The 14,540-nt window shown below is 31.7% G+C and overlaps 1 protein-coding gene across 6 annotated transcripts in view; it reads right to left on the bottom strand.

The window, feature by feature from the left end:
• Positions 1 to 7,866, bottom strand: part of LOC139498500 (uncharacterized) — a 62,904-nt gene extending 55,038 nt beyond the window's left edge. For 5 of the 6 annotated variants that reach the window (XM_071286908.1, XM_071286910.1, XM_071286911.1 and 2 more), the window contains exons 1-3: positions 7,334 to 7,492; positions 2,970 to 3,685; positions 1,961 to 2,030 (exon numbers count right to left, since the gene is read on the bottom strand). In XM_071286908.1, coding sequence (XP_071143009.1) covers positions 1,961 to 2,030; positions 2,970 to 3,668 — 769 coding nt within the window. In that variant the 5' untranslated portion in view covers positions 3,669 to 3,685; positions 7,334 to 7,492. Of the gene's footprint in view, positions 1 to 1,960; positions 2,031 to 2,969; positions 3,686 to 7,333; positions 7,493 to 7,713 lie in introns of those variants that run through there. The other variant, XM_071286909.1, reaches the window with a different exon arrangement.
• Between the last annotated feature and the right edge of the window lie 6,674 nt (positions 7,867 to 14,540).

Genomic DNA, 14,540 nt, shown 5'->3' with positions numbered 1-14,540 from the left:
TCGTATTTTCAATTAGTAAGTTGAAAGCAGCAAACGAAGCACTGCAGCGACTCCTGACTTTGGACAACCTAACTATAGTCCTTGAATGGGTTAAAATTTCCATCTATACAATAAACCTTTATACTGTACATCATACATCATTACAACATACAGCAGCCCCCCCAAGATACCATACACCACACCCCTTTTCTCTTTCCATATTAGTCATACACTCTTCGCTGCTTTCACAATTACCCGCAATATAAAATGTTTAAGGGAATTGCAAATTTCAATACATCTTTTATGAATTTAAGTTAAACATAAAACCTCTACAACATGCCTCTTGCACAATACACCTAACAGTATAACACCATAGACCATACACCATTGCACCATACACCATAACACTATACAAATTTCATTAGATCAGGAGCGACATATTGTGTAGACAGTTACCTATTGTTGTGAACCGTATTTTTTCATGTAATGTTTTTCTTTATATCAATCGTTTGACTATCTTTCCCATTCCATTTATCCATACCTCATTTTAATAATATATTATGGTTGTGTAAACTTTTCAGCCGCATTAGGACTCTATAACCGCGTGAACCATGCATTTCATAATTGATCTAATAATACCATACATCATTCTGGCATTAACGAAGTAAAATATTCATTAAAATATATATATATTTACATTTCAGTTTAATCTAAGAAGACTTAAAGATGATTCATTTAACATCAGAATCTCACTGAGGAAGGATATCTGTTATCCGAAATATTTATAAATAATTACATTAATTTTTATAGTTATAGAATCAGTGGGTTACATAAATAGTTTTATTGCATTTATTATGTTTTAAGATGAAAAAAATCTGATATGACGATCCAAGTGAAGTAAAAACACTTAAAAACACATCACTTTCATAATAGATTCAAATGTATCTGAATAAAATCCGATTTTTATAGTTCAATTTTTTTTGTATTTGGAAATGTTGTGTACACTTTTTTAGGCGTTTATATTTACATTTCATATATATCTAAACATCAACCCAACAATTAATGTTAGATATGTAAATTTGCTTTCGCAAATTGTTTTATTCTTCCCTCGCCGGGATTCGAACTCATGCTACTGAGATATCGTGACACCAAATCGCCTGCACTGTATCCGACGCGCTAGACAACTCATATACAATTCTTAATTGAAAACAACGTTCAAACATATAATTTCGTTGGATAAAAACCGCAATTTTTATACTTTGGCATGCAAAACAAATTTCTTGGTAGAGGGGTCTAAATACAGCACAAACAACATTTTCCAAAAGACCAAAAAAGTGAAGTATTTTTAACAAAACGCATTTGACTAACAGGTCGAACAACGGACGTTCTTAAACCCTGCTGACTGCCATTGCGAAATCAAATAAACGGATCACCAAATGTAACAAAATAGATCTTAACTATGAATTTATTACCAAACAGAAAACAATAAACTTGCGGAAAAGATGGTATACCGCAAACATGAGGTGCAAAAATTGGTACTCCATATCCGGATTTCGACAATTAATGTCTCTTCAGTGATGTTAGGAATCGAAACGGTATTTGGAAGGCCATAACATTTACCTCAATTTAGGATAGACTCTTGTGACACAGTTCAAGATATAATGCATGAAAACAGAATTGATTGCAAATTAGCTAAATATCTATTGTAAGGGATCGTATGAAACAGTCAAAGAAATAATTATTTTGATAAGTACGTCTAAACAACAGATCCATTCATTGGATCACCAGTGAAGGTGATACATGGCTGAAAACAAATTTTATATTCATAACTTCTCTAAATATCAGCACAATAATGTTAAATCTGCTAATTTGCGGAAGCAAATTTTTGTTCTTCCCTCGCCGGTATTCGAACTCATTCTATTGGGATACGAGATATAAATATATATATATATAATATGCAAATATATATGCAAACACTTACCCATCTCATCTTTAACATGTTGAACCAACAGTGTATTTTCCCTCTGGGTTTCAATAAGGGCTCGAAGATTCTAAAAATATAAAGAATTACTATTGTTTAACAAGTTTTAGTGTGTTATATGAACGCATACATTGAATGGGATTGTAGATTATCATCATTATTATTTTTCTATAGTTATTTTCATTTATTGTACGCTGTTTGTCTTCTTTTGTGATTATTTATCACGCACTTTCGTCGGGTCACTTGTTTGTCTATTGCCCTTGAAATCCTTCGTTGTTGATATTGACTTAAGTTTTTTTATTCAAATCTAATTAAAATAATGGTACACTCTTTATTTGGTCACACCTAATCGCTTGGTATTACCTTTCAAATTGTTGGTGAAGAAATACTGACCCTCCCGGAACACCTGATATTATGCTCAGCTTTTGTTTGGGATTGTGATTGGCAATTTTCAGTTTTTCTGTGTGGTGTTTGTAGACTGGTGTTCGTCTTTTTCGTAGTTTTTTAAGACTTTTATTTTCATTGGTGTTGTCTTATTTCTCAAATTTGTGGTTTTGATTGTCTCCATGGTTTCCTCTATTCCTTAATAAACGGCTATTGTCATAAATAATTTACATAAAAATCCCTATAAAATAGTCAGTTTGGAATTTTATGAATATTTGGAGTCGCTAAAAGAGTTGAAATATCACTTATTATGCGCGAATCTGAGAGCCCTACGTTTTACAAATTTATTCCCCTTGATGTAGTCGTTGTGTAAATATTTCTATTGTAGGTGTGGGTTGTTACTGTTATCATTCCTCGGCGCATGTTTTGCATATAGTTTTGACAATATTAACCTTTACGCATAGCTACATTGTAAGAGGCGTAGTGTAAAAGCATGTCTGATGCGCATTCATTAAGCATACTTTTATGGCAAAAGTTAGAAAATAGTCTGTTTTGTTCAAAATATATATGAATGATACTGATTCCATGAAAGATGTTTCTGGAAAACTTTTATATTTCTTCCTACCTTCTTTACATCATCAGCATTGCTTTCGATGATTTCTTTGATTTTTTCCATTGATAGCTCATTGCTATTGAATTCATTTATCTTCCGTTTGGTCGCTTTAGCAAAATAATTTCCCACAGCACGGGCTATTGCTAAAATTGCCTGCTCCATTTCATCCCACTTGCTGTTAAAATCGGACTCAGAAATGCGTTTGCCAGATACATGGGCTAAAAAATTTCTCGTATTTTTTATAGTTTCAAAATCTCTTGGGTTTCCGTGTATGCTTCTATTGTTGTCTACGAAACATGATTTGATAATTGCACACATTAAGGTTATATCCATGCAGTCAACTTCATTTGATCTTTTCGCATCAATTCTACACAAGCAATCCTTTGTAATCTCATTATGTCTTCCTATTTGACAATGGTCATTTTCATTTGGAGATGCAATGTCAAACAATAACTGAAACTGACTTTTATTCAAACATCCGAATTTGGAAGACGAAGCAAGACAATTGTTTGAACAGCAACAACACTGGACTCTGGGATAACATTCGTGAAACAAATAATGTTTGTGTGTCTCTAAAAATAGGTAGAATTCTGTAGCATTCAAAATTTTCTGCTCAAAGTAATTGTGGAGAACATCCATCCCGATTCCAAGGGTAAAAGTCAGAAGTTTCATGTAGTACAAACATTCCTTGTCGGATGTAAATGCCTCCATTTTAAGTTGATCGTTAGCTAATAATAAACAAAATTGTGTTAAGAAAAACAATTGTTCGAAATATTCTGATACATTACCTTCATCAACCTTGCAATGACTATTCAAGGGGGTTCAATTATAAAACGTATGTACAGTTCATTCATACGGGCATTCATACTTATCATACCTCCTATACATTTCCAGGAATATGATTGGTTAAAAGCGTCCGCGTGCAAACCGTGTATATTTGATATTAGGTTAGTAGGGAGGCGGGGCTTATCTCATACACGGTTAGTAGTGGAGTTATGTCCCTTTATACTCCATATTAGGCAAGAAGGGGCGGGGCTTATTTCATACACGGTTAGTAATGGTTTTATGTCCCTTTATTAAAACAAAACGGTACTGAGAAAAAATCTTAAAAGTTCAAACAGACGAAGAAATTGATGATTAAGATTGAAATAAATTCATAAAACTCATTTAAACCTACACGTCGTTATTGTTGGTATCTGTTTTTGTAGGATCAATGGAAGTATTTTCTTAATGCTAACAGTATTGAAGACTTGCTCATTTTGAAAATCACTAGTCTTACTTTCACACATTCAAAAAGTCGGTAAGATAAATTCATTACATAGTGTGCTAGTGACGTAATACGGTATATATGGGGTCAGTAAATTCCATATGGGGATTCGAGCTTCGCTTTCACCCAATATGGAATTTACCGACCCCATATATACCGTATTAGGTCACTAGCACACTGTGTAACTAATAATATCGTCTAGCTCTCTTTTATTCATACTTTTATAACAACTGGAAATGTTTTTATCCATGTGCACAATGTCCTCTACATTTAAGTTTCGTGAACTTTTTCATGTATAAAAAACCCTTTTGTGTATCTATTTAACAAGATTTTGTAAAGAGAATAAAATGTACATTTAAAGCGAATGCTAATCAGAAACAGCATGTAAATAAAATATCAGCCTAATGAGTTTAAACAACAAATGGCTGAAATTAAGTACTATGTTTAAATGCATGTATTTAAAATCCGAGTAACAATGTAAACACTTGTAACTATTGTTTACCTTGTCTTGCATCGTCAGTCCATATGTACCAACTATATTCATAATTGTTCATTCGGTACAGGATGACAGTTATTAGGTTTATACGAAATAAAATATTATATCTTTGAAATATGCAAATTCAACTTTATTTATCGATTTGTTTATACCAATATATTCATTTTTTATGAAGTCAAGACACATAGCTGAGAGGATGATAGAGCATATTGTTACCCCGAGAAAACATAGTCAACTGAGGCAAAGCCAAGGTTTACAATGCCTTTTCGAGGGGTACCAATCTGCTCTATCACCCTCTCAGCTATATGTTATTTAATTAATTATACTGAATGTTCTATCATTTTTGTCTTTTACAGTTGAATCTAACTTTAAAGTTTTTTACTATGACGTCGCATACATAACAACGTTATGGGTATTAGAAAAATCAACAGAAGTGAAGCCTTTGCTTTTATATTTCAAATAAGACTTCAACGGATCAGTGTTCTGCAACAAATCAATATATTATACATGTTTCTTATCTGTTTATCAAGATGTTTCCTAAAGTAAACAAATAAAATTGGTTGAAGAGTTTCGTTTCTATTGTTCCTGACAAACAACTTAGAACACGCAGAAGATACCAATGTTTGAAAGCTCTGAAGAATTTGAACAATATACTTCTTGCTTCAGTTTCAACTATTGATTGAACAGTGTTATATTACTGTTGCCTTTATTGAGGTAGGCAGCTTTTAATTTGGTCTTTTGTTTGAAGTATACATCCTAGTTTAATACTATTTTGTAGACTGAGGTAGTTCTTAATATTGACCTACTTGTAAAAATTCTACTTTCGATATTGTACATGATCGGATTCGGATTACAAATTTAATAATTTATGTTAATTATGATTCTGTTTTACAGCAATATAATCTGCCAACAATAGAACAACACTTTTAGGACTGAAATAGCTCAAAAATCAACATTAAATCGTTTAGATACAAACTCAATCAAAATTGGTGAAACTCACCCAGTATGGAACTCAGCTCTAAATATTCCGGGCGAAACAAAAGGAGCTATTGTCAAGGCAAGAATTCTTACAGGAACCTATATGTTACAATCTAATAAAGCAAAATTTGGTATCGAAAACGTAAATGCAACTTGCCCTATTTGTTTTACTGAAGATGAAAATCTGATACATTTTATCACCAGATGTCCAGCTCTTGAAGGAATTCGTAGAAATTATTTTGGCTCAATAAAACAGCTAATTATCCTTAAAATTGGAAATGATCAGTGGAATAAAAAATTTAGAAATAGAGACATTATCTGTCAATTAATTACAGACTGCAGAAAACTTGCTGTCGAATATTTACAGCACGATTCAGATTTAATGAACAATATAGAGGATGTGTTAATTATAACCTACATGTGAAACGTCTGAATTCAATTAATATAAAGTAGTACTGGTGAATTTTCATTTTCACCTTGTGCTTGGACTGTTGCACGCTTGATTGTATAACATCAATGGCTAAATTATTTATGTGGTTTACAGGTTGCACTTTGTAAATACAGCTGTTTCTCAAAACACGCCTCTTTTGGGGATATCTTGAATATTCATAGAAAATTTATTTTGTTTACATACTGGTTCCCAGTTATGCTCTCTGTGTTCCATCTCACAGAGACATAACTTGGGAATATTACCAGTAAATATACATGTGCATATTGTTTACATTGAAATTTGTGGTAACCTTTCATTCGAGGTAGGGGTAGTTAAGAAAATTAGTGTTAGTTTAAACTCTGAGAAGTTCAGGGCATATAAACGTTGAAAATATGCCGCACAGCCCTATATTTTGACCTTTGAAAAAAATTGTGGTGCATATGAACTTTCAATTCTATGATAAGATTTTTTTCAAAACTTCATAGTAAAAGTGGTACAGTTTTCGCCGTAAAAGGAGTTCCTATGGGAAATTGCATTGTCAATATTTACAGAAATGCAACCTACAGTGCTTGTTTATGCTTGCCTCATTGACATTAAAACCTAAAAAGCATAATTTTTAAAATGGTCTTGCTATGTTGTGTTGATTTAATACTTCAACAATATTTTTACTGTAAAATTCCAATTGCCGGGATTTTTTTACATTTAATCGTGTAAATAGATGTGTTATGGGAAATGAAAAACTTTTAATATGTGCAGTTTAAAGTGATATATTCTTAAATGGATCTCATCGCCAATTTTACCCGTGTAATATAAGTCCTATTGGTGATTAACAATATTGTGCCCGTGTATATAAGCAATAAACTGTTTTAAATCCTTATTGGATGTGTTTCTCATTAGTAGGAGGAAGTTACAGGAAAGAAGAAGAAGACGAAGTTAATGTACTTGTGTTCATATTCATTCAAAAAGGAAAGACAAACTAATTCCAATGTAAAATATAGCATTATGCTTTCCATTTAATGAAATAAATGTATTATTGTATTTAAAACTTATCTAATTTTCATATATTTTCACGCTTCCCGTTTGTATTATATTGGACTGAGATATTGGATAACAAATGCTATGTTTGAATTAAACCACACAAATATTAACAAGAACATGAAATATAAAATATTACAAATCTGAGATGAAAAAAGAATGTATCATACCAGGTTTGTCCCTTTTTTCGAGTTCCTTTGTCGATAATTGGATTGAACTTATATTCCCTCAATGTTTTAAAATTAAAATCCACGTTTAACGTGCCTAAACAAAAATATAACACAACAAGGAAATGGTTGTTTGACCTACTTAAATATTATTACACATGCAATTTTGAAAAACGTACAACAAGCTACAACGTAGTTGGGTCAATTAAGGTCGACTAAATTTAAACATGTTAAAGATTAGACAGATACATATAAAAACTTTTGACTTTAAACATGTAAGATTAATGATTTTTTATTTGCACACTATGATTTTCATTTATATAGATATTAACAAGATTCACAAATAACAAATCTAAGCTGAAAAGATAAGAAAAATGTCATACCAATTATTTTCTTTTTCCGAGTTTCTTTGTCGATAACTAGATTGAACTAATAGTCTTTCAATGTTAATCAAAATCCACGTTTAACGTGCTTGACCTAATAAAATATACACACTTTTAAACAACGTATACTAGTCATATGGCACGCCGTTTTATTATTTATTCGAATTTCAAGATATCTATTATAAAATTAAGGTAGATCATAAGTAAATATTTTTTGAGACAGAATTTTCTTATACTTAGCAAAAATGAAGATTTTACTATGCTCTTTTCAAAAATATAATAAAAATAATGGGTCACCGTGCTTTTTTTTAAGCTATGAGTCTTTGAAAATTGCCTAAATTTGGTTAGATTGTTCATGGAAAACCACATTTGTGGGCATAAAAAAAAATCTATGGGATAGAATTTTGAAATAAATTGTGAAAAGATAGGTTTTGTAATATATTTAAAGAAAATGAAAAGAAAAAATGGTGTCACCGAACTTGTTTTCTTGTAAAAAGAAAAAAATTCCCTATCCGTCCAGTGTAAATTTTTTACTAAAAGAGTTATCTTCCCTCAAATGGCTCATTTGAGAAAAAATATTCTTTAAGCAAAACAAATGATATTTGTTTAAATATTTTGTATTATACAGTAAATTACCAAGTTTTCTTATTATTATTTAACAGTCTATCCTTTAAATTGCAAATCTGTCTCCAAATTTGCAGATTTAGGCAAATAACTTGACCGATTTTTTTACTGTGATTGTACAATCCAAGATGGCGGTATACCATGTGTCTACCTTAATATCTTTTTATCTTATATATTATATAAGAGATATCTTATAGATTATATCAGTTATCTTACATAATATATCTTATATCTTATATATTATATAGTGCATCTCATATATCATATAGTTTATCTGATATATTATATGAATTATCTCATTACGTAATAAAAGATATCTTGTATGTTGTATAAGATTTCTCATATAGTTCAATATAAGATATGTTATATACTCTATAAGATATTTTCTAAAGTTTATAAGATATTTTCTAAAGTTTATAAGATATTTTTTTACATTAGTTATCTTATATACTTTATAAGATAACTTATAAAGATGATAATATATCTTATATAGTTTATAAAATACCTTATATAGTTTATAAGATATCGTGTATAGTTTAAAAGATTTCGTATATAAATTAAAATATATCTCATAAACTTTATATGATATCTCTTTAGTTTATAAGTTATCTCACATAATATATCAGGTTTCATACATAATCTGTTTTTATAAGATATCTTATATTAAAGATATCTTATATATTTCACAAGATATCTGATAAACTTTATAAGATTTCTCCTAAAGTTTTCGTCTGTTTCGTCTTCCTCATATCTTGACTTACATCTAGAAATTGACAATGAGGGTCGATTGAAAACAAAACTTTACGATTAAAGAGATGATTTCAGCTTCCCAATTGTGAACTTTCAATTTCTATGAAGCAACATTCTAGCAGCGCTTGCATACTGAGTTTAATTCTCCTAATTGATACATCATTCCCGTAGTGGGAGATATTATGGACATAATTGTGCAAATCGTGATACAAGCATGAAATTTGGTATAAAGGTTGACTAAATGATACTTAAAAAAAATCCGCTGCTTGCCAGAAAAAAAAATCAGTTTTTCATTGGCCACCACACATTTCGGAAATGGCGTCATTACAAATTGACAATAATTCGTTAATCCTTTAAAAGGTGTGTTATATGTAAAATCCAATGTTAGATTTGATAAAAAATAAATGACAGTTCCTAAATTACGACTAGACAATACATTAATGAAACTAAAGGTGACTTCCGGTTTCAAAATGCCGGCAAAAAAGTAAAAAATTTCCATTTTTATACTTTCAAGCAACTTCACAAGGGATGAAAATCCTTGAAAGATGTGTTATAGGTATAATCCAATGTAAGTTATGATAAAACGTTAAATAAAAGTTCCTAAGTACGACAAAACAACCCATAAATGAAGAAAAATAGTGACTTCTTGTTCCAAAATGGCGGCAAATACGTAGAAAATAATTTTATAATTTCCATCAACTTAACAAGTGTTAACACTCTTTGTTAAGTTTAAATGCCTAGTTTGGTTAGAAAGACAGGTTTCTTATTTTATAATTATCTGATAGTTGGCTATACAACAACCCGTACAAGGAAGGCCCGAACTGTAGCATCTACAGTTACCAACACAGCTGGATTTTATCCTCCGCATTTCAAAATTTTCTAACACGAGGATGCAACGGCAGTCAAAGAAGTCCATTTTGGTTTCCAACTGTCATTGATTCTTTCTTTCATCCAACCCCAGTGTTCATGACTTGGAACACGTACCTGTCGAATACATGAATCAGGCTGAGCCCTCCTCCTTGATATACTTTTCGTTTGATGTCCTCTGGAAAAGAACCTCTTGTAGGCGGAATTGCATCACAATGCCGCTGCTTCCTGGCAAACAATTCACATCGTGCCTCGCTTCATACTTAAGTCTAAAAAAAACATCCTTTACATCTGGAAAACCTTCCATTGTTAGCCAATCTGACCTTTTGTCTTTCTCGTGACAATTCGACAAAGTGCTACATACACTTAATGCATGGACGAAAGGAAGAGCAGCTACACAAGGACCAAACGCATTTGATATGTCACGTGCAGGAAGCCATCAAAAGTCGTTATTCCTTCCATAACCTATCCACAATTTGTTCTACCTAATTTTGCGATTGCTGCAATTCTTGATACTATTACATCTGTGTCAGTACTACTTAAAGTTACATTTTACAGCACTTTTCATAATCATGCCGAACATGGACAAACATTCGTGTATCTGCTTCTTCATGATTACAAGGGGATAGATAGGAAGTATCTTTATTGAAATTGCAAAGAATATTTTCACCATGAGTAACATACACATTTTTATTAGTCTCTTAAGAAGCAATTTTGTCAGCAAGAAACTTGAACAATTTCGTTTTGTTGTCATCTTCACAGAGAAAATTACTCCATACCCTTGGTGTTCTACCAGAACCAACACCTTTCCATCTGGCACAAGAACCTTGCCTTTGTCTTGTCACAGCCTTTAAATTATTCATTTAGTAAACATCAAATACAAGGTCTACTTTTGAATACTTATCGATGCAAGATTTTATATAAGGCAGTATGTCATCATTAGCATAATCATCAAATATTTTTGCCCAACTTTGTGACCTGGAATTAGCTATTGCTGCCCCACTGATAAATGCGTCCGAATTTGGATCAGCAAATCGCAGAATGTTTCAAGTAAACCCATTTGCAGCGATTTAATACCACTATTTCAAGTGACATCCTGAGATAAAGACGGAGGAGCAGTTTGGTTTCTATGGATAAAGAAATATTCCAAGTAAAACTGTCTACTGTGACAAGAAATGAAAAGTCTAGAAAAAATATCGCAATCACTTTTAAGGTTCTCTAGCTTTGTTTTTGACAAAGACGTTTCCAGTTTCATTTTGCGGCCAAAATAGGAAGTTGTACTTTTTTATTTGGTTATAAAAAGCAGGTTCTCCTTCGTTTTGCATTTGCTTCAAAAGATCTTCGTATTGTTTGGACCAATATCTTGGAGTTTATTTACATATCTTACCTGTTTTTGAATCAACAATTTCCTAAATGGAGTATTATTTTTACAAATCTGACGACTCTTCTAGAAATGAATTTCCAAACTCGTTAATCACTTTGCAAAGCCTTTAAAGCTGTTTAAAGAAATCTGTTTGTGTTTTCGTAGAGTCTTCATTATGTCGTTCGTCTGTTTTAGAATGACCCAAACCACTAAATCTTCCAAATTAATCTTCTAGTATACAGACTCCTGGTCCAGTTACCATACATTTGTCTAAAAGGGATCTTCGGTTAATCCTATGGCACCAATATCGCCCTTCACAATTGCATTATTCTGTTTTTGTGCCTGATCAATTATGTTACAAGAAAGAAATTTGCTGGCCTTACGTACAGTGAAATTATCATTTTTAAATTTCATTAACACCTGTGGGTGATGTTCGGGAAGGGAAGTCATATCTCGGAGATGAGTCGGTAACGATCGAGCATAATTTACGCGATCAAGACCTAAAACAATACGCTATCATGCTTTATATGGACTGTTTGAAAAGTACGAAATCTCACTCATGAAATGAGCATAATACTTAAATCAGAAGTTCTTAATTTATAATTGAAGGCCAGGAATTAAACTGTGGTCGAGATGACTCTATTTCCTTACACCAGTCTTTTAAATCATTGAACGTCACAGAGTTATGACATAATTATATATTCTGTGTTTAGCTTTCATAATCTGAAATTAACAATTTTTAAGCAAAATACATGTAGTTGTCTGATGCGCCTGTCTAGTCCTAGGTACATTTGAACATACATAAAAAGAATCTGCCGTTCTTGGTGTTGCAATATTGGCTTCAGTAAGACAACATGTCTATCCCCTATCATGCAATATATCACAAGTCACTTCAATGTGCAATCCACCAAAGATGACGATACACTTATATTTTCCTCATAAATCAGGCCATTCCCACTGAATTTGCTTAGGCATTTCTAAAAGTGGCTGATATGCAGTTACATTTGATGTTTCTCCGGATTAACCACATTTTCGCCTTAACCATCGAATACCTGAGAATTGCCTGGTAGTGCATACAAATCGTTCTTGATGTCTATAAATAGTTTGAACATGCGCAAAAGTGTGAAACACATGTGTTTCATAACCTTGAAAAATGTTATTAAACCAATTCATAATATCATTCATGTCATTAGAAATCCAAAAACACGAAATATATAGTAAATAGTTCAAATGTTGTTGAAAGAATTTTGTTACATTTTCGCGCATGCGCAAATACTGTATATGTCAAGTATTCATTTTTTAATAAATATATGATGTAAGGAAGGTAGCCACCAAACCTAGGAATTGGTTTTTACTAAAAGAAGTTCAAGTAAAAGTTTTCCAGAAAAATCAGTATTTTCAAACTAAAGAAAACAGCCATTTTAGAAAATGGCCGTGGCCATCTTGAAAAAAATATTTTTTTTAATGGCAAGCAGTTATTTCTTACAAAGTATATAATAATGATGCTTTGTGGTAATTTTCATGCTTGTATCATCATTTGCAAAGTTCCCTCGATTTTGCTTGCTAATATCTTCCACTAGTATGACTGCCAATGGAACAACTCTCCATCAAAGTCACAATATGTAAAAGAAAAATCAGTATAGGCCAAAGTACCGTCTATAATTAGTTATCAAAAGTACCAGGATTATAATTTTATACGCCAGACGCGCGTTTCGTCTACATAAGACTCATCAGTGACGCTCAGATCAACACGGAGCATTGGCTCACACCGAATAGCATGATATAAAGGGTCTATAAATAGTTAGTTAATAAAAACAACTTTATTGATAACGATGTGCATATTGTTTCATTGAGCTGTTTAGTATATATCGCATCGATATATGTTCCCTTTTTATATTATTTATATATTATGCTATAAATAATACATAAAACAAATCTGATATCATATGCATTTAAAACAGGACCTTTATCTTAATTGAGATGTTGTGCCATAAAGAATGAAAAAGAATTAAAAAATCTTGTGCTGTCCATAATTATATGTATACATGTATAAAGTTACAATTGATCCTCTTGTTGAATGATCCATGCATACCATGAGACGTGCTACATCTTTTGGAATTGGTGCACTCTTTGAAATGTGTCTTCTTAATAGTTTTTAATATGTAGTTTGATAATATTGAAATTACACTTTCTTATTCCAAAAACACTTTTACTGAATAATCTGATATCAGTTTTTGTTTTGTTCTTTTAGCTCCAGTTGACGTTATTCTGGTTTGTGTTCTTGTGTGTCTAGTTTGTGTAATCCTAGCTGTGAACTTTGTTTGTTTATTTGTCAATATTAGCAATGGCGATCACGTATTTTTATTTATTTTTTCCGGATTATACTATGTTGTTTCTTGTGTACTATGATATGTCTGTTTGCCTTTTTCATTTTTAGCCATGGCGTTGTCAGTTTATTTTCGATTTATGAGTTTGACTGTTCTTCTGGTATCTTTCGCCCCTCTTTTATTATTGCTCCTATGTACCTTTTCAGTTAAAAGTCAACTCATAACTATGATGTTATGCATTTTATTTGCATGCAATATAAATGAATGAAAGCGAACAAATTTCAACAATTGTATGTTATTCTTGTACACTACATTACATGTATTTCAAGAGTCTTTTTTGCTATACATGTGTTATAATTTGTTCTTGTGACGATAAAAATCGGAACAAACCTTTTGCAGTTGCTCAAATTCAAAATCATAACTGACGTGCTTTTCTGAAGCAGATTCTGAACAAAATTATATCTTGCTCACTTAGACAAACAAGAAGAAATTCATATTTTCAGTCATTACATAGCGAATTTGTCACCCAGAAAAATACAAAGAAGGTAACTCGGGATAGCTGTTAAAATACATATTTTTAAAAAAAGTGTACGTTCAAGCCCAATGTCCCTCATTCTTTTGTGGTTTAGTATTATAACATCCAAAACAATCCAACATCCTTTTTTAGCAGGGTTTTGTTGCAGAATGGGATAAATACAATAATGACATATGACTTTACCCAAGCTTCCAGCATAATAGTATTTTACCATATTTATGTTTGGGTAAAACGAACAATTTAAGGTAGCACAATACAAAGATTTTATACCTCTGTCTCCCCAGTTTTAAAATGCTGCAACTTTCTTTATAATCCTTGGAAATTTATAAAACTGGTATTTTTAGCTAACAGATAACTCTTT

Source organism: Mytilus edulis, chromosome 12 (genome assembly GCF_963676685.1).
Source record: "Mytilus edulis chromosome 12, xbMytEdul2.2, whole genome shotgun sequence".
NCBI lineage: Eukaryota > Metazoa > Mollusca > Bivalvia > Mytilida > Mytilidae > Mytilus > Mytilus edulis.
This window is presented reverse-complemented; position numbering and strand designations above follow the sequence as displayed.